Source organism: Fusarium proliferatum, assembly GCF_900067095.1.
Source record: "Fusarium proliferatum ET1 genome assembly, contig: FPRO_scaffold002, whole genome shotgun sequence".
NCBI lineage: Eukaryota > Fungi > Ascomycota > Sordariomycetes > Hypocreales > Nectriaceae > Fusarium > Fusarium proliferatum.
The window spans coordinates 3,336,649-3,357,391 of NW_022194791.1; the positions used below are offsets into that span (position 1 = coordinate 3,336,649).

Genomic DNA, 20,743 nt, shown 5'->3' on the forward strand with positions numbered 1-20,743 from the left:
AGTAGGTGCATATATACGTAAGGAGGTAAAAAAAAAAAAAGAGCCACTGCCAAGAGGGGAGGAAGGCATATTATAGCAGTTGTGTCGTAACGTAGTCCAGCACCAAAAAACAATGCACGCTGGGAACAGCAAAGAAAGAGTGCTAGCAAGACTGACCTCATCTCTCCGGTAGCCGTCGCCATATCCATGTAGCCCATGGTGGGCGTCGAAGATTCGTAGTCCTGTTTGAGAGGCTTCATGTTAGCCTTTGGTCCCGATTGCGAGACCAATCCGTGACCATATCCAGGAGATCCAATGAGACCTGTGGATATCACCGTCTCGACCATATTACAAGTCTGGCAGTGATGCGATGGCGACTTGCAAGCTAATTTGCTCGATCAAGCTGGGTCTCATATTAGTCTCTGACAATAGTGATCAAAAGGAATTTCAGAAAATATCTAAGGTCATGCATGGCTTTTGCTCCCTTTTTCATGGTTGCTATAAGCGCTGGCTTGTCACCATCCATACGCCATACAATCACATTTGGTGGAACTCGGAAGACCAGACGTGACCTTCCTTTGGACAAGATCTTCGGCTTGCTTGTCTTGGTGTACGAAACACAAACAACGCGGCAAAGCATGACAAGCTGGCTCGAATGACACCATTAAATCTTGCAGTGGACAAACACTCGTTTAAGTTCCCATATGGCATTCTTTGATTAAGAAGCTCCTCAAGAGATGCTTGCCTCTCACAAGATAGCCAGCAGACATGAACGCCTTGCGGTGTGAGGCGTTTGGAAGACGCTGTGACATTTGGGCTGCAGATTTGAACAGCATAAAGCTAGGACAGTGGATGCATATGTTGTTTCTCATATGCTTGAATGGGGGGCAGATAACGAAAGATGAAAGTTCGTACATACCATTTGACTTGCAGAGCCACAGATGAAGCACTTGGTAATTTGTATGTAACCTGCCATTCCAAAAATGCTGGCTGGCCGATCCCTCAAAGGCACAAGTGCAGAAGAGACTTCTGGACACACCTGGGCAGGTACTAAATGAGCTTACCTTGGGAATTTGAGAACTCATGCGCACTTTCAGGCAGACAACACAGCCTATGTCATTCAGTGAATAACACTTCAAGCGGGATAGTTTGAAGGATCATGTACTGGACTAAATTCTTCATAGTTAGCTGGGGGTGAATAAAAGTTTATCAGAAATGACTATCTCGGCCCATTGTGTATTGTACACTGCATACGTCGAAACAAAGGGAGCCACTTGCCTGCTTTAATTATAGCTGTTGCTAATCACCAGGGCATCGGCACCCACGTTCTTGTTGTTTGTTGAGCCTAATTCTGCAATTGTATCAGCTTCAAATTCCGTTCCACATCAAAATTGAGACCAATCTAATCGTTAAAATGTGAATTGGGATAATGAATAAGCAAACAGTGCCGTCAGCTCGGGAGACATAAAGGTCAGTTATAAGGGTCAACAGTTTCTGTAAAAGAACGAGCCGTTATACCCTATTGACTTCCTGATAACTCCTCAATATGTGATGTACAGCGTTGTGTATTCATAGACTCGGGGGCGATATCCGGCAACATCATAGAACAGTCCAGTCTAGCTCAGAAGCAGGACTTCATCAACAAGCATCGACAAACAAGCCGAGAAGAATTTAGTCCCAAGGTCAAGAGCCAATATATCGAATGAGTTTTAAGTGATTGATAGCTTAGGGATCCTCAGTCGTATTTAGAATGAGGATGGTAATGATATCGGGGGTTGATCATGGGCATCCGAGTCGAAAATAATAGTCGTGTCTCACCCTTGCCTTACTCAGTAAACTGAGTAAATATTTTCGTGTTTTGTTTTTATTTCGACAAATAAGTTGTTCGATAGATGTTGCTCTCTTCGGTCTCGGGTCGGGTGATGGTATCGCTGGACAAATGGTGTCACAAAGAACAAGTGCTGTGTTAAAAAGGTGAACTGCCAGAGATAACAGCTGTAGACAAGACACAACCGCACGAGTGCAGGATCTGGCTGTCTATATACCCACGCTTCGATTTCAAGTGATGGTGGCTGACTTGGGATCGTACAGGAATGAACTGAGAACTAAGAATCGAGAGGCTCTAGGGGGTGATTATGAGAACATGTAGCACAGGACTGAGTGAGAAGACAATGAAGGGGCTAGGTCCTAAGAAGGAAGCCTACCGACAGTCTCGAAGAAACAACAGCAGACTCGGGGTCACCGGCTGGGGGCAGGGACTTTGAATGGGGGAAGACTTGAGGTTGCGCAGAGCCTGAGACAACGGGAAGGACATGCAAGTTATTGAGAGCTCAGAAGCCCCAGTACTAATGACAAGATATACTTCTGAGCATCTCAGAGATAGCCAAAATTGTTTCGACCATGCCATGGCTGTGTAATGGATGGCCCAGCTGCAAAAGACTGGCAGCAGTGGAGATCCGCGATGTTAATGGAGCCCACGGTAACAATTAGAAGCAGGAAGCCGCGTGCAAGTGCAGGGCTATGCTGCAAATCCTCCACGATTCTCGCCATCTGGACCAAGCAAAGGTCTTGAGAGCCCTGCCTAGATTCATTCCCGATTGAGCTCACGGGCCGTAAGACGGCAGCGAATATTGACCGCCGAGAACAAGATGCATCCACCGAGTCTAGTCTTGAACAGCAGTGTCCAGTTCATTGTATGCTTGTATTTGGTTAGTCGCTCCTTGGAGGGCGGACGCAGATATCAGCCTTAGGACATAACAAAGCGGCAGTTGTAATCTTGGTACTTCAAGTAGGGTACGGCCTTGGACGCTGCCCTGAGCCTGAAAACCATTATAATCCACTCCTGGAGCCAGTACGAGTGCATGAGTATGCAAGTACCCGGCCGTCAATGCTTCTACGATACGCCACAAGCACGACTATGATTGGGAGAGGTCCTGCTTTGACGAGAAAGACGCCATAGACGGAACACCGCAGAGAAGCCCAGGTGTGTACGGTGGAGGGACAGAAGTCAGCCACTGAGATCGAAGTGCCTGATTCCTGAGCAGGCTTGTCTATGATACGAAGTCGAGATGCGTCGAAGCCCCCCACCCTGGCAGACATGGGGAAAAGCAGCGGCGAGAACCGTCTGCTTGATAACATTACAATTGACGCAATGATCGACAATTAGGTCCATCTTTGTTCGGAAATTTTGCACACATCCAAGTGCGGCCAGGGATACAGGCACAGTCGCCAAGCGATCAAGGCACCAACCAACCATGATTGGTATGCCATCCTCAACATTCAAGCTTTCGGTTCTTGTCAGCCCCATCCACGCACTTTGACGGCCCAGTGGCTTTCAACCCTGGTGCCGTGACATCTGATGCCTGACATACTTTTGTAGGGTAGGGCGAAGAAAGATCGACGGGCCCCTGTCAGATGCCCAGGCTATGTTTCAGGCTTTGAAGGCCCCAGTCGTCCTTACACAACGACACGTGAGGCCGAAGAAAGGTTTCATCTCCACGCACAGCGGATGCGGCATAACACTGCTGGGACAGCAGGAGACCGAAATCTATGGGGACGACGGCCAACGACTTAGGGGTTGGGGGCTTGATGCTATGACTAGGCCATGGCAATGCCGAAGGCTCATGTGGACCAGGTCGAAATAAAGGGCCATTGAACTCACGATCAGAAGTTCCGATGGGGGCGTTGATGATTGCGTAGATTGTCGGTGGGCCAATAAGACACCTCCGTACCCGAAGTGATGAGGAGGGGGCGGCGCAGGTCCATATCATGTTCCAAAGGCTGATTAGCTTGCCCAGAAAAAGTCGCGGGGAAAGCTCGTTGACTAGCACAGTGACAGGCTGTAAGTCTTTGTGTTCTCCATAAAGCATCATTGTAGTAAATCTGATTTGTGTGTAGGTTCCCGTCTAGCAATGCTTGGCTTGGTAGGTACAATGCTGATGCCGACACCAATAGCAGCGTCGACGCGCTCGATGTTCACATTGGACGTTTAAGAGCATACAGGGCATACTTCGTGCTTGCAGCTTAGAGGAACCGTTGAAAAGGGTGTCATGGCTTTGTCTTCCAAAGCGTGGCTGGTCATGAGAAGGAGACAGACCAACGGTACGAGTAAACGAAAGCATGGCGAATGAGAATGAGGGTCGAATTTGAGTCGGGTCGGGCCGTCCATCAAGAGTATCTTTCAGACCAACGGCTGTGGCCCGCGGTGTAATTGTCGTAGTCAAAGGGGTGGTGGAACTAAAGCCGTTGAAAGAACAGCTACAGGCACCAAGCGCGCGCATTTGCAATAGCTGAGACCAGAAAGTTTGAACCGTTCGGCGCGATTCCAGTTAGATCTCTGTGGAATGTGACATATGACTATTTCCAGACTCTGAAGTCGATTAGCCTTCCTTTTGCTGCCGCAGAATGCTAATTGAGGCTGGTGATGGCACAATCACTTTCTCGCTGCAGTGTGATACCAAAATCATGAAGCAGGAGTGTACTGCGAGTGATGCAGCGCGCGGCAATTACATCGGCGGCAGTGATGGCAGTAAATCGACACCATAGGCAAAGAGGCAGGTCAGTGGTGCACCCCAAGCTACAGGAGGGTGTTGCACCAACAGGCAAGGAGGTTGAGGCTGGAACTGCCAATAACAGCATCGGCCTCTACGTATGTGAGCTTGAACAGCAGACATGAGACTTTTCTCATATGCATCTTTGGATCCAAGGTTGATAACCCTTGAAATTTGATGAATGCGGGCTGGAGGAGGGAGCAAATTAGCAAGGGCTGCCAGGCCTTGTGTGCACCGCATCTGAGCCAGTGCTAATTTGGGTGCGATACCAGCCAGGTTGGACCCAGCCCTCTGGTCAACCCGATGCCAAGGTAGGGTAGTGTTCGTGCGTAGGTAGCCCTGATCTTGATCAGAGCTGCAATGATCATGACGGATGATACGTTGGCTACCGCTGGGTCAAAGCTCGGATGGCAGATGGTGAAAGGCCGCAAAGGGACCGTAATCTGGGTGGGAGAAATCATTAGAGGTACGTAATGAGCGCGCCATAATTGTCCTGTCTTGGTGGAAGATGCGAGCGTATTGCATGGGGTGGAGGGACTGGACACTCAAGTCCAGGTTGGCTCTTAGTGGAGGTTAAGGTCTGAGGATGGGGTTGGGGTTGAAAGGCGGCGGCAACAAGCGAAGTCGTCACGCACGGGGAGCAGTCATCCTTGACCGGCCGAGCCTTCCCCATCTCCCACATGGCCTCTCTCCCTGTCTAGGCCAAGAAGCTTTGTAGTGCTATTGGCTGACACGGCCATACCATGGAAATTGGAAGGCCCGGCACGATGCTAACCAGATGCCCCGCCCTTCAGCGCCCCCATATTGCCTTTCGACTGCCGCTTGTCAGAGGCCAACGGTGTGGGCTCCCCGCTTGATCCACTCAAGCCATCTTTATTGCACCTTCTTATGTGAGTTAATCTTAAGGTACATGTGCCTCAACGTCCCCTGTGAAGATCCTACGTATGCCCTGGACGAGATTGCACATTGAATCTCACGTATCCAATGGGGAGCCTTCGTTTGACTTCTCGATCCCGATTAAATGGTCTGACTTAATACTGACAGCCCATGGAGCACTTGATCACTTAGTGTTTTGTCCTTTGCAGGTGTAGACGGACACCCGGCAGATCGGACTCTATTATCTCGTTGCCTAACGTTCCTTCGAACATTCTACTCAAACCAGGGTATTAGCGCAAAGGTGAGGCTTTTGTTGGTTCACGACATGCACCAGTGGAGTCGTTACAAAGGTTCTATTTACCTTTTGACTCTGTTACATCAGGGACAGACTAAGAATTACAGGACAGACGGAGATTACCATCGCCTGCCTTGTTGGTAATCTCAAAGTGGACAAAGAAATCTGACAGGTTTATAGGCGCTTCATACGGTAAAGAGGTTTCATACGACCAAGAATGTACTTTTTGACAAATGCTGAATAGGCATCTGTCAGCAAAGGGGGCTTACGATCCGTACTAACACACCAACATCCTCTTGAGAACAAGAACGCACGAGGTCGTTTTTGGGTCACACATAACCTAATGGATGCAGAATCAAGACAGATTCTTGGAGGAGAGACAATGAAGATTACTTGACATGAGTTCCCACCTCAAAATCCGTCCTGCAGTCAAGCTATTCTACTCCTAATTGGGATAAGCCTTTTGCGTGAAGAACATGTGTATGAAAGGATTCAACCTATACCCCCTTGTGATCTTGTAGAACCGGCATTGGCTGGGTCAACTCCAGACAGAGGGAGCTCTTTCACCTGGCTGCTGCCCCTTGGTATAGATAAGGTGCCGCTGTCTCGAACCAAAAACGGCAATAACTGGAGAGTAATCAAAGGATTCTTAGATGTCCTAATCCAGGATTATCTCTTCATTTGAGTGACATTATTCCATTTCTAAAGGGGGGTCGGTTTTCTACCCCAGACCAACAGCCTTTCTGGTTCTCTGTCAGTACCTAGCTTGGACATGTCCAGGGTCAATATTGCCACCCTCAACTGACTTGGCGCCCCTCCTTACCGATCTTCCATCAGGCCTCATTATCAGATCTAGATACAATTATCAATATTCATTTCATCATCACTCCTGGCATGAGGGAACGCCGGAGAATACTTGTTGGATTCTTCGGGACCGCATAGCCGTCTGTTGCTTCAAATTGGGCTGGTTAGCCAGATTTGTTCGCTTCTGGTTTCCCAATCGAGCATCTTGTCAAACCCAACAACAAGAGCTAGCCTCGAAGTGTATGGAGTTGAAGCAAAAAGGAGGCCTTGGCCAACAAGTGGACCCTCTGCGGTGTTCCTCTACCGGATGCTGCTCCTGGATCCGCGATGGGATCCTGATACTGAGCCTTCCGCAGTTCAAGCATGAGCCGGCAGCCAAGGTCTTGTCGAAAAAGTCTTTCTGTGAGACATGGAAAAGCCTGGGCGTACAAATAAATGTTAGTTTGGTAACCAATTAATCACGAACCAGGGGAAGTTGCAGCATTCTGGCAAGGCAAACAGAACCAAGGTCCAGGCCCTCGATAAGAGCTTCATTTATCTTGATGGTTTGCTTTCAGAATTTCGTGATAGAGTATTCATCGTGGGGTGCCTATCAGAATTGATAACTTCACGGTACCCCAGGTTGAAATGAGATAACTTCCAATCAGCATGATTCGACTGTTGCTCACCGGTCATCACTAGAAACGGGCAGCTGCCATTTTGTGAGAATACCAACAAACAATCATTTCTCTCTTTAGCATGGGCATGACGGTATAGCTTGAAGCATGGCCATCGATAACCCTGCCCAGGAGCATATAACTTTGGTGGCGAGGGAAGTTGTGCAACCCTCCAGCTCCCTGGATGAAACTTGGTACGTAGTTGTCCATAGTTCACGGCGGCGTCTTGCCGACGAACGCCCAAACGATTCAGGAACGGTTGATCCATCACATCCAGGATGGAGATCCCATCGTCAACCCCAGAGGCCAACGAAGATCTGCCGGGCTTAGTAGTATCGCTTTCTGAAGCACTGGTCTCTGGGGTAAGCAAACATGGCCAGGACAAGTAGCGGTGACAGATAACTGTTTCTATGATTAGATGACCAACAGAAATTGCAGGATGATGTAGCGGCAGTTCTCAGGCTGATGCTGAGGCATGCAGGTATCCGGACAGTCCATCTAAGACCCCTGCTCCGACCTGCAAGCACACATTGAGACCCTTGACAGCTGCTGTATCAGATTCTTTACGAAATAATTTGACTGACATGCTCATGACTTGCATTGTATTAGCTACCTAGCAAGTAGGTAGAGACCAATAGACGAGGTAGGGGATATCCTGATGCAAGATAATAATAGACCCTATTTCAAGGGTGAGTACAGTTCAGATCAGCGATTGGTACGTTATAATAGCGTCCTCCGTATCAATCCTAGACCACACCTCAGCGCAGTCGTGTAAGTCGAGGTGAGTAGGTGGGCATCCAATGCATACCTTATGCACATCATCGCCGGCCGGTGGGGCTTTTGTCTTGACAAGCCACGGCAATAGAGTGCATTTATTACACGGCATTTCATTGCATATGCATTTGATCCTGAATGATCCATGAAAGGCCTGCTTTACTGAGTACAGACAAACAAACAAATAGGATCAGAGACCATGCGTTATTGATTGGGCTTTGGCGGTGATTCAGGTTTACATGGATTGTCGAATCCATTTCCATTGTCTTATACCGAACAAGTGAAAGTGAGGCATGGAGTGCGTGCATGGGCGTATCTTTGCTTGATATGGGCTACCTTACTATGGCAACTCCATTGGGCGAGTTTGTCAAATGACCAATATTGGCAATCTTGTGATCCGACTAAGTTTGTCATGGTTCTGACAAATCTGCCGATATCATCTGGTCTATCGGTACCTATTCAACTCAACTCATCCAATGTCTCTCTACTACTAGGTACTCTACCTACAGGGCACTCTATCAGGGCAACAGGGGTCCGACGACTTTGTGAGCGCTCATCGGCAGTGGCTTGGCGCCTGTGGGGACACTAAGACCAGCCTGGAACTGCCGTCATGGGCAAAAAACAGACGTAATTGTTGGTTACCTGAGGACTCATGAGGGACCCATTCATTGACGATGACTCTTTCGATCCTTCATCATTTCTCGGTCAAACTAGACTCCCACTCTACCACTCCCTGCGTCCCTCACTCGCTCACTCACTCATTCACTGCCACGCGAGACTCAGAATTAGGCAGACAATGAGCGTCTACGGTACTTGCCTGACTCATCGAGACTGATACACGGTCCTAGACAATATAGACAAATACCCTCATAGCATTGTCGCACATCGATTGACTGATTGACTTTCTCTCTCTCTGTCTCTCTCTCTCTCTATCTTCTCTCTCTCCAGCTTCAGCTTCAGCTTCAGTGCAGCTGCAGCATTAGAGAGAAGTGCACTACTTGTCCCGGGCATGCCGAAAAAAAGGAACAGCATCAAGTCCTTTAAGCCAGTCTCAACGGCTTCCCCGACTGCGTCAACATCGACGAACAATTCTGGTGAGTGCTGCAGTGCTTGCTTGCTTGCTCTTCTGTGCTGTACAATCATGCCTGTGCAGCTGGACTGACACAAGCACACACCCCTCCCCTCCCCTCCCCTCCCCTCCCCTCCCCTCTGCTCTACTCTACTCTGCTTTTCTCTTAATCGCCCGGCGTCCGGCCACCTCTCGGTTCGCTTCCTTTCAAACACCCCCTCCTTTTCTTCAAACCGCGTGGTAGCCAAAGTCTCACAAGCAATACGCAGCAGACAGGCCCTCCCGAAGCGTCAATGAGTTGCTAGCAAACCTGCGTCGTACCTCGATCAGCCCCTCCTCCACCTCGCAGTCAGCTCTGCCTGTTGCTGCTCCCAGTGTACCCCCGGCCATCAGAGAGATACTCCAGATCCCAGACACACCGGCCCCTGCTCCTCGCCGTCTTGCCCGTCAGAGATTCGACGGCAATGGCAGGAGACTCCCTGCTGGTCCTCCTCCCCCCAGGAGTTGGGTCGCCCGTAATCCATCGGATGCTGCTCATGAGGCCTCCTCCATGAGCCAGTCGCGCTTGAAGTCAAGAGGATTGGAAGATACTTGTTTGCCGGGGACTTATCTCCCGGACCGTGGGAGTCTGATAGACATCGTGCTGCAGAAACTCGCATACGAGTGGGCTTTCCACAGAGTGTACAATCAGTACCATCTGTACTTTGTGCCCAACCATTTGAAGGCAGCTCTGATCCGCTATGTTGGAATCGCCAGTGAAGCTGGGCTGTCGTTAAGTGATCTGAAGCTCATTCTGCTACCGCCGCCAGATACTTTTGATGAGACCGAGTTGAATAGTCTAACAGCTTCGAATCCTGAAGTAAACTACCTCGATCTTTCGGGCTCCGCGTGCCGGTCAATTAAACTGAAAGAAATCAGTGACTTGTTATTCCCTGCCAGAGAAGATCAACCCACGACTGAACTACAGGAATCCTGGGACGCTTCCGACAGTATTCCAAGCCCTCCCCGAACTTTGCTGCCCAACCTCACCCACCTTTCGCTCGCCTTGCATCCCGGGCATGCCTCATCCGCATCATGGAAGCAGCTGCTTTCCCTGTCTCCTAAGCTTACCACGCTCACGCATTTGAGTCTGGCCTACTGGCCCGAACCATGCTTAACACCAAGGTCTCGCCTGGCCACCGTATCGAGTCCGCAAGGTCGTTATGCCTATAGCGGGACGAACCTTTATTCACATTCGCTTGATCACGATTGGAGTGAGGCTTTACTGGTATTGCGCATGCTGAGTAAGAATCTATATGCACTCGAGTTTCTTGACCTCACAGGTTGCTGCCCTTGGTTCCCTGCACTGATGGCCGAAACTGGGCATGATTTTGTCAACTGGGCGGATCATTGGGGCAAGATCACTGAGCTTCGGCTCTATATAGGGTGGACTCCTGGTCCTGATGCGATGCCATCTGAGAGATTGCGTTATCGAGAGGGAGTTCATACGGCTAAGGATGTCGAAAGGCACATTAGAACTATGAGAGCAGGCAAGGGAAGATTCATTGTCGTAGAACGCGACAGCTTAGATGATATATAGACAGTAGACTTGAAACTATGTGCATTGTCCCCCAGCATTTGTCCATCAGTGAATTATTCTCCAGATCAATGTCCGGTTGCCCAGAGAGCTTTGAACCTGGTACCTGATGCAAGGAGACTCTTTGGTTCACCGAGCTCGACAACGCACCCCTTGTCCATCACAATTACGCGGTCGAAATCGATGATCGTATCCAGACGGTGGGTGATAAACACGACGGTGTGATCCTTGAACTCGCTCTCAATAACGGCCTTGATAGTCTCTTCGGTCTTTTGGTCCACACTATGGCTCTATTAGTTCCTTAGCTCGAAGTTGCATCATTTGTTTGACTTGCCTGCTCGTTGCTTCATCTAGAAGCACGATCCTCCCGTCATTCTTCCTCAGCACCGCCCGTGCCAGGAAGAAAAGCTGCTTCTGCCCGTGGCTCAATGTGTCTTGATCGAACGAGGCATCCAATCCCCCATGTCGTTCGATTGAATCATACAGTTCGACAAGACGAAGTGCCTCTTTGATTTCCACGTCGGAGTAGATACCAAGCGGATCAACGTTGTGTCGAACTGTGCCGGGGAGTACGAACTGGTCTTGCGTCAGAGTGATGAGACGATAACGGATCGTTTCTCGAGGAACAGAAGATAGGGCGATCTCATCGACAATGATACTACCAGACGTGGAGTCTAGTAGTCTGAGAAGAGCAAGAAATATAGATGATTTTCCACTGTGAACGAAATACGATTAGGGCGAGCGAGGCATTGGGGTGGAAATACTAACCTTCCTGTGCGACCGCAGATACCTAACTTCTCCCCTCCCTTGATCTCCAAACTGACTGCATCAAGAGCTTTAATAACTTCTCCGTCTCCGTCACCATACGATGCAGTCAAGTTGTTGATCTGTATAGCTCCTTTGTCAGGCCACTGGACTGGTGGCTGGTGTGTCTCTCCCGGTAAGTTCTCCTCGCCAGTCTCTTCAGCGAATTTCTTAATGCGAGCTACAGCGCCGATGGAAGTCTCGATAGAGGTCCAGAACTGAATAAGCATGTTCACGGTCTCACTTAACGAGATTAGCTGCACGAGAGATACGCCAGTTAAACCTACATCGACTTCCTCACGAAGACGAACCGCGAGACCAACGAGAAGAAGAGCCAGGGCTGCGGTGGTCAGGTCGAGGACGAGGACGAGCCAACGCTGGACGATCATGAGGAGATAGAAAGGCCTCTGTGAGCGATCTACAAGAGTGTGGTTGGCCTGAATAACTGCATCTCCCCATCCGAAGGCTCGTATGGTTGCTAGGCCTGAGAGTGTTTCGAGGAATTGGGTGTATAGAGGGGCCTTCTCCTCGAGATCGAGCAGACGGAGCTGACGAGAGGTACGGAGATAACCACGTTGAAGATAGAAATAGACAGCTCCTAGGAGGGGGAATGCAGCTGCTATATAGGGGTTTGAAGAGGCGAGGAGGCCGGCTTTGGCGATGGCACCGAAGAAACCTGTTCTATTAGCAAAGTATTTTGTTGATGAGCCGAGGCCTTGACTTACTGGCGAGAGTCACAACGAGACCAAAAGGGAGGTGGTTGTCCACCATTCCTATATCCTGTGAGAACCTCCATGTGTTAGCTTTCGAAACCACTTCTGCGATATCAGCTTACCGTGTTGTGATTGACCCCAAGTCGGCCGTGGTAAAGAGAGACAAAGGTGCCCTATGAGTATTAGTTGATAGTCCATTTCTACGCCAACCATAGACTTACCGGACTACGGTAGATAGTAGTCTCTTGTGAAGAGTTATCCCAGACTTTGCCGCTACCAGTACAATGACAAACCTACTACCGTCAGTATCCAGTACGTGCAACGAGACTTCATAGAGTACCATATAAGAACAGCAAACCAGATGACTGCCGTAACCTGAAGAGCGGCATAGATACCAAGGTAGTAGCCCGCTTGACCGTTTCCATGCGCATTGTCATCAGTCCAGAATTTCAGCCAAATTGCTAGTCTATGTCAGTATCTCGAACAGTAACCGGATGCCAGGTGACAGACTTGGGAAGCTTTCTAGAAAAGCCCAGATGATCTCGAGTACTAAAAGAACTATCATAAAAAGACCGCCAGTGCTGCTGAAGTAGTATCGATATACCGTCGAGTCCCCACGTTGTCTGCGCATATCTTCTTCATTGGCTTGTTGCTTTGGGGGCGCCTGTGCTTTCTTAGAGGCCTGTTCTTTGATATTGTCAGTTGCAAGGGTCGAGACTTCGTCCCTATGAACCCCGTCTCTCAGTAAGGAGTGCACATAGCCACCAGTGTCTTTGAGATCAGAAAATGTGCCTTGTTCCGATATTTTCCCATCCTTGTTAAGACAAATGATGTGGTCGGCGGACGATAGAAAGTCGACTATGATCCTGTTAGCAAGCATGTTTGATAAGTACTTGGAGTTTTATACCCGATTGAGTCGCAAGAACAGTTGTCGTATTCCACTGCCTCAGCAAACCACGTTCGCCAAAGAGGTTCTCGAACACAGTATGGGCAGTCTGACCATCCAGTCCACTAAAGACATCATCGAAGAGAGCAATCATAGGTTTTGAATAGACAGCTCTGGCCAATGCCTGTGTAGTTAGTATATAGCAGATTACTCCTTTGGCCTTGACTTACAACGCGTTGCTTCTGACCTCCACTGAGGGCCAGCCCCTTGCTGCCAATAACGGTGTTGTCACCCTGGGGAAGTTGGCCGAAATCCTTCTCTATATCACAAGCTTTAACGACAGATTGGTATAGAACAGGGTCGAAGTGCGAGTATCCTATGATGTTTTCACGAATTGTCCGGTTCTGGCATGTTAGCTTAGAAACGAGTGTGAATATCGGTTAGGCATACCAGGAGCCAAGGACTTTGCTCGCACCAGGCAGTTCCCTTACTATAAACATCAATTGATCCAGTTATATTGGGAACTTCTCCAAGAAGCGCTTTCAACAGAGTAGTTTTTCCACTCGCAACTGGGCTGAGAAGTAGGACAAGTTGGTTGCGGCCGACGACAAATGACAAGTCTCGAAGGATGACACGATCCTCTGACCAAGAGATGTTTGCGTCTGAGACTTGAATAACAACTTCTCTCATACTGGAGTCTGTTGTAGATGGCAATGAGGATTCTCTCAGTATTTGTAGCTCGATAGAGTCTCTGGCTCCTTGATCAGGTCGGTTCAACTCTGCAACTGATTCTTGTTGGCGAGAATCTCTTCGAGACTCTTGGGCCAAAAATGTTTGTATTCTTTCAAAAGCTCCCAAAGCAGCACTCATGTCAAGAATTGCCTCAAACATAAAGAAAAGTGGCTGCGCGAGGAGAATGATTAGGGACAGAGCGGAGAAAAGTCTAGTAGCATCAAGAGTCTCGCCAGAATTCGAGGCAACCCCTTGGAAGAGAGCAAATGCCACGACCGGAGACATGAGCAAAGGGACTTGAGCAATGGCGGACGTGACACTGCTGACCATCCTGAATGGTTTTGAAGCTTTGATCTCATCTGCTCGGAGGTTGAGGATGGTGTCAGACAGGTTTTGAGCTAGGCCTGAGCCTTTGATGCTCTTAATGTGTCCAATCATGGCAGAAGTGATACCTAGCCAGCATTAGTAAGAACATGCTAGATGAGAGGATCTAGAAACTGACCAACTCGTCTCTGTGTCTTGTCTAACCAGGAGATCTGATACTTGCGCGCCAGAGGTGAAACGAGAACCGTAGCAATGAGTGCTACGAGCGACACAATTATGGGACCTACAGCAGCATAGCCTACGTGAGTGCTCAGTAACCAAGTGGCTACGGCAAGCTGTATGATGTTTGCCCAAAACTCGTGGATCTCTCTGACCGCCCTCACAATAACATCGACCTAGGAAATAGTCAGCCCGATACATAATTTTGTGAAAGGGTCCTTACATCAGAAGACATGAGCGTCACCGCCGCTGAATCGCCTGTTGTCGTGATGCTCAGATCGGTGGCCTTGGAGAACACGGCAGACACCAACACTCCACGCAACAATGTGACAGACCGAGCATTGCGATGCCAATAGAGGGCTTGTGAAAGAGCAATACCAGAGTAAACAAGACCATAGGCTGCGATGATACCGTAACCAATGTTGATAGACTGAGAGGTATCGTCGAGAAACACCAGAAGCCGGTTGAGAATGAGTGGTTGGCATATAGTGAATGCCAGAAGAGCCAGGCGAGGAAGAATAACAGCAATGATAGACCATCGCAGTGTCGTGACGCAACATGAGATCAGCCGGTGTTTGCGAACTGGAGCTAAGCCAGCATTTAGTGCATGGACATCACAGAGGAGTTTGAAGTATAATACTATGTAGCTATCTGAGAAGGGGAAGGGAATAAATAGACAAACCTTTCTGGGTATGCCAATGCTTCCAAAACCCGTCGATCAGTCCCGCCGAGCCCATCTCCTCGTCCAACTCAAACAGATCCATCGGCCGCAGAAGCTTTCGAAATCCCGTCAGTAGCAACGGAGTTACCCACGCAAAGACGGCTCGGGCGTACAGTCCCGCCGTGACTTCGGGAGAGTGGGGCCCGGAGCCGGCGACAAGATGTGGAGCTTTGTTCCACCCTTCAAGAACGACAATAATCGCTTTCAGAGCAAAGGCCGCCGTGAAAACAGATGGAATAGCCGCACTCATAGGGACAAGCCAGAGGGTGCGAAGGAGCGCGACATCAAGGAGCAAAGACGCAGCGAGAAACAGACTCAAGAGAGAGGATGGACGAGGAGATTTGGCATGTTCAACACGAGAGAGGACACAGGACATCAGGCTTGAGGCAAAGGATACACATGCAGCAGCGACAGAGACGCGATCTATACGCGAATTGGAAGGGCGCATAGCCCAAAGGACAACGAGCATGAGATGAAGCACAGCCAAAAGAGCGATCAACGCCAATTTGACAGTTCGAAGACGGTGGCCAGAGACTTTGACGGGGACATTCCGGAGCCGAAAAAGACGAACAGGAGCGAGGATGAGGAGAAGAGCGGCTGGGGACAGCACGAGAATGGATTGCTCAAAGACGAGAGTAAAGTCGAAGCCATCGCGACATTCAGGGCCAACAAAGGGTCCGAAAGAAGCGTCGAGAGAAGGAGTGCACAGATTCTCAGAAGAGTTCATTTTGATCGAGATAGCGAGTGAAGTTGTAAGAAGAAGAAATAAAAGAGTTGGGGAGGAAGTGAGTGGTTGTTATTTATTTGGGAGATACCCTGGCCATAAGTGATAAGACAGGAGAGGCAGAATTAGGAAGGTACCTAGTAAACAAGGATGATAGGGTAAATAAGTAAGGTAGGTATCAACCTGGTAAGAGATAGAGATACATGCAACTCAAACTGCATACCTAAGGAAGACAACGGAGTATGACTCAAGCATGCACCAAAATTATATAAAGTCAGTCAGAACGCTACTTCTCTTCTAAAATTGATGTTTCTTTTTATTGCAGCGTGGGGAAGTGCATGTAATTGCGAGCTCAGCCAAGTCATTCGGCGTGAGTCACGCACTTTGTAACACCACAAATGGTGGCACTTGAATCGCACTAGTTACTAAACTTGGAGGCGACAATTCAAGCAAACAGTCGCATTACGAATTGGGATTGCGAATAGTGCAACTCCTAAGTTCAGCCAAGAAAAATGTATCGAAATTATACACTGTGAATGCAGATCCCCTACTGTTGAAGAATTAATAAATAGGGCCTATTCATCAATATCATCAAGCCTTGTTTTCAGGGCGGCTTCGACTTATAGCGATAGCTTCTTTATCAACTCAAGTTCGTTCGTTCAGCCTTTTGGTCTTTGTAGATCGTGTACAAGTACTATTCCTGTCATTTTATTCAATTCCTCAACCTCCAACATGACGTCGGCAGCCTCTGAGTCTGTAGCGACTATTCTCTGCAACTCCAAGCAGACACGCTTCCAAATCACCAATCATCGCGAGGTTTGTCACAAACTCATCACTTATTCTCTGTCTACCTACTTACCATCCATAGCTTGACATCGATGGTGTCAACATCACAGTAACTTCAGGCGACAAACCTTCTGGCAAGGGAAAAGCAAAGTCAAAAGGCGAGGGCATTGAGATTCTCGCTGGGGCCAAGCTTCGACTGAAAGAGGGCCAGAGATATGCTCTTGTAGGACGAAATGGAACTGGAAAGTCTAGTAAGAAAGTGTGTATGATATTGTCGTTGATGAGGTGCTAACAGTGGCAATCCAGCACTACTCAAAGCCATCGCTGAGAAACTCATCCCAGGCATCCCAGAGGAGACTAGAGTTGCTATTTTACAGCAAACTAGACTGACTGATGAAAAGCCTGAGGAGAGACCCGACACCAGCAATGCCGGCAAAGAATCTGTGCTGGAACAAGTCATCGAAAAGGCTACAGCCAAACATGCCATCGAACAGGATATCAAAGGTACTCCATCCACTATTTCAGCCCAGACCTCGCCTAACTCTTTATGCAGATCTAACAGAAGGGATAAATGCCTCTGATCCATTTACCCCAGTCAAGGCATTGAGGCATCTGAAGCACAGAAAGCACCAAGAGCGTCTCTTCCGTCTCGATAAAGATGCTCGGCTTCGCAGTGGTGCTCGCGGTATGCAAGCTCGCAAAGCACTCACTGCCTTCGAAAAGGTCGTAGCTGAGTCGAATGAACTGTAAAAACTGTCTCCCATCTTTCGTCGTCTTTTCTAACTCTCCATAGCCTGAGGCAATCCAATGAGGATATCTCACCCGAAACTCTTCAAGCTGAGACCCAAGAAGCAGTCGATATGCTCGCCGATCTTCAACTACAGGTCGATCCAACTCGTGTATCAGAGATTGAGTCCAAGGCTAAAAAGATCCTGACCGGTCTGGGCTTTTCGGAAACTCTTACCCAGAAACCCATTTCGAGCTTGTCTGGAGGCTGGCACATGCGTGCTTCTCTTGCCACTGCTCTGGTTCAAGAAACCGATATCCTCATCCTCGATGAGCCTACCAACTTTCTCGACCTCTTAGGAATCATCTGGCTCCAACGCTATCTTCAGAATCTCGAAGAAACAGAGAACCCACCAACACTCATTCTCGTATCCCACGATCGTGACTTCATCTCTCTTTGCACAGATCTGCTAATCCTCAAAGACAAGCAACTTACTTACTTCCATGGCGATTTTCCCACTTACGAGGCATCTCAAAGTGAGCGCAAACAATGGCTTACCTCCATGAAAGAAGCCCAGGACAAGCAAAAAGCGCATATCGAAAAGTCCATCGCTGCCAACATGAAAGCTGGCAAGGCAAACGACGATACCAACAAACTCCGTCAGGCCAAGTCTCGTCAGAAGAAGCTTGATAACCGCTGGGGGTTACAAGTCAACGCAAGGGGCGGTCGTTTCAAGCTCAATCGGGATCTTGTTGGCTTCCACTTGACTGCGCGTGATGATATCGACATTCCACCAGAAGACCGCCCCGTCGTGGTGAATCTTCCTGAGCCACCTGACCTGCGCTTCCCTGGTGCTCTGATCTCTCTCGAGAAGGTTGCGTTCCGATATTCAGCCAAGACACCACTTATTGTCCAGGATATTACTCTTTCTGTTGGCATGGGGGACCGTATTGGCATTCTTGGCCTCAATGGAGCGGGCAAGTCGACACTCATCAAACTCCTCGTTGGTGAGACTCGGCCTACGTCTGGAACCCTAAATACACATCCCCGGTTGAAGCTGGCATACTACTCTCAACACGCCGTTGAGACACTGCAGTCTCTCGGTCGCGAAGAACCAGCTCTTACAGCTCTTGCTCTTCTCACTCGCGAAGTGGAAGGCGAACTCACAGAAGGAGATATTCGCGGTCTTTTAGGCCAACTTGGTCTTCCAGGCCGTATTGCATCCGACGTTCCCCTGTGTAAACTATCGGGAGGGCAAGTTGTGCGTTGTGAGCTGGCTCGTCTCCTATGGCGACGACCTCATTGTCTTGTTCTTGATGAAGTCACGACTCATCTCGATTACGAGACTGTGACTGCACTGAGGGAGGCATTGAGGGATTGGCAGGGTGCTGTAATTTTAGTAAGCCACGATCGATGGTTTATGCGAGGTGTGATTGAGGGTGCTGTGGATGAGGATGAGGAAACAGACGAAGATGACGAAGATGAGGAACTCATGCGAAGAAGGATTGTGTACAGGTTGAAGGGTGGTAAGATGGATACATTGGAGAATGGTGTGGATGAATTTGAACGGCTCATCGAGAAGAGGGTCAAGAAGCTTCTTCAAGACTAGAGGATATTTGTTCGGGTGCATGTAGAGCATTCCTGAGTATATAGAGAGGATCAGGCCTATCCACGGCTCTCTAAAATAACAGGGATTGCCAGGATCTTGAAGAGACTGTGATCAAGCATATTGATACTCATATCTCCACCTTCAGGTATCTCAACGATAGTCCCATCGATGCACACCTTCCGCCGTCTCTCATCTCTCTCCAGAACCGAAATTTTGACTTCGTCGACTTCATCATAGCCAACCTTTTCTCCATCGGGCCACTGCATACCAACATGACTGCCCTCATCGTATGCCTTCATCATGACACTCATCGTTCGCTCACCACCAATTGGTCCAAAATGCACAAGTCTAAGCTGTGATTGCAATGGCTTAGTAGCAGGCGAAATGGCGAACTTTCGCTCCATATTCGATACAAGAGCTGTGAGCACGTAGGCATGTGACTCGCGAGGAATATCCTCAAACGTAGTAGAACCTCGACGCCGAATAGACACTTTTGCAGCATATGGGTGAGACTCCTTCAGAAGCCCTTCAGCGACCATATGGAACCGCTTATCGCCGTGGACACGATATTCAGGTGTGTCACTCTCGTGGACAAGACTTGCGTGAAATCCGTAGCTAGCTACAATAGCTCCCTGAAGATGCGTGACTGACGTCTCCTGCTTCTGAATCTGGTTTACGGCAGGAGTAGAAGGCCGTTCCTTGGATTTGTCCGTAAACTTGACGATATGGGATCCAGGGGAGAATGCTGCCCGGAAGACGGGAAGATCAGCGCCAACGCCTTGGAATAATGTTCGGAGCCCGAGTACAAGTGGGCTTGGGCCAGGCTCGGTGTAGAGTGGCTTGTGGGTAGAATGGAAGAGGGCATTTCCGGTGCCCAGAGGGAGAAGGGCAACTGTAGGAGGATTCTCTGGCACCTGATTCCCGTCAGAGCCGTTAAGGAGATCGACGATACCACCATCTCCACTCAGAAGCACGATAGTCCTCGCTTTCGAACGCTCATCTGTAGTCCATAACTGCTTTGCATAGTCTCGGATGGTCTCTGGGCTTTCTGTGTGAATAAGACGATATGTAAATTTGCCAGAATCATCTCCTGCGATGTATGTCCAAACAGGATGGAGAACATATTCCCAGACTTTTGAGGCTAGTCCAACGCCTGATTTGATCGAGACGATAATGTCCACCTGGTTTGTGACACCATGCTCGTTAGCAGAGCCGTGCTTAAGATGAGGGGGTAATCCAGCCACTGTGAGACTTCGAAGGTCGGTGGGTATTTCCTCCGTCTTCAGTATCGAGAGCTGAAATGGGATTTTCTTGTTCTCTGGGTCCTCCTTGAGGATAAAGAGTAGGTATTGCGAGGACCCCGATTGCGAGTTTGTTGCTTCGCGAACCAAGACAAGCTCATGACGTGAAGCACTCTCGGATGTCCCGGTTCGAGTCCACGTCAGATTGTCTTCAGTGACGGAGACATTTTCCACGGTTGTCACTTCGGCTAGGTGAGTGTTCTCCACAGTAGTAGACATTGCGACAAATGGTCAAGATTCAGAACAGATGAAGAGAGAATAGAAGAATATGTGATGTGGTATCTTTATTGTAATCTGGCGCTATTGGCCAATCATGAATACGTGTAACAGGAGGAGCAGATGCAAAGGGAAAGCGGCCAGGATTAGAGAGACGGGAGCCGAAGTCGCTAGGCTCGAGTATGGAGCTGAAAGGTTTTCGAATTGTGTTTAAAGACGAGTTTGTGAATGATGAAGAAACCAAGTTCAAAAACCCTCAGTGAAACTCATCTCGGCCTTTGTGGGGCTGTGTTGCTGACGAAAAGATGATAGGCACGCCAGCATCGCGCAATCAATTCAAAAATCCCACAGGATCGCCTTCTTTAACCGGTAAGACCAAGTAAATGATTAATAGTTGTGCTT

At 48.9% G+C, this 20,743-nt stretch overlaps 4 protein-coding genes across 4 annotated transcripts; 2 read left to right on the forward strand and 2 right to left on the reverse strand.

Moving 5' to 3' along the window:
• Positions 1 to 8,943: 8,943 nt before the first annotated feature.
• Positions 8,944 to 10,582, forward strand: FPRO_02708 (uncharacterized protein; the record flags this gene model as incomplete). Its single annotated transcript, XM_031227161.1, has 2 exons — positions 8,944 to 9,028; positions 9,273 to 10,582. 2 exons carry the CDS (start codon positions 8,944 to 8,946, stop codon positions 10,580 to 10,582), a joined length of 1,395 nt encoding a protein of 464 aa, XP_031077625.1.
• Positions 10,583 to 10,861: 279 nt separating this feature from the next.
• Positions 10,862 to 15,705, reverse strand: FPRO_02707 (uncharacterized protein; the record flags this gene model as incomplete). The annotated part of the gene is made up of 13 exons (XM_031227163.1): positions 10,862 to 11,294; positions 11,348 to 12,059; positions 12,109 to 12,163; positions 12,219 to 12,269; positions 12,318 to 12,369; positions 12,437 to 12,557; positions 12,607 to 12,954; positions 13,004 to 13,166; positions 13,213 to 13,386; positions 13,433 to 14,166; positions 14,217 to 14,433; positions 14,481 to 14,845; positions 14,940 to 15,705. The coding sequence occupies 13 exons, from the start codon at positions 15,703 to 15,705 to the stop codon at positions 10,862 to 10,864; spliced, it is 4,191 nt and encodes a 1,396-aa protein (XP_031077626.1).
• A 729-nt stretch (positions 15,706 to 16,434) lies between these two features.
• FPRO_02706 (uncharacterized protein) lies at positions 16,435 to 18,824 on the forward strand (the record flags this gene model as incomplete). Its single annotated transcript, XM_031227164.1, has 5 exons — positions 16,435 to 16,518; positions 16,571 to 16,739; positions 16,795 to 16,992; positions 17,042 to 17,234; positions 17,282 to 18,824. 5 exons carry the CDS (start codon positions 16,435 to 16,437, stop codon positions 18,822 to 18,824), a joined length of 2,187 nt encoding a protein of 728 aa, XP_031077627.1.
• Positions 18,825 to 18,880: 56 nt separating this feature from the next.
• Positions 18,881 to 20,344, reverse strand: FPRO_02705 (uncharacterized protein; the record flags this gene model as incomplete). The annotated part of the gene is made up of 1 exon (XM_031227165.1): positions 18,881 to 20,344. One exon carries the CDS (start codon positions 20,342 to 20,344, stop codon positions 18,881 to 18,883), a length of 1,464 nt encoding a protein of 487 aa, XP_031077628.1.
• Between the last annotated feature and the right edge of the window lie 399 nt (positions 20,345 to 20,743).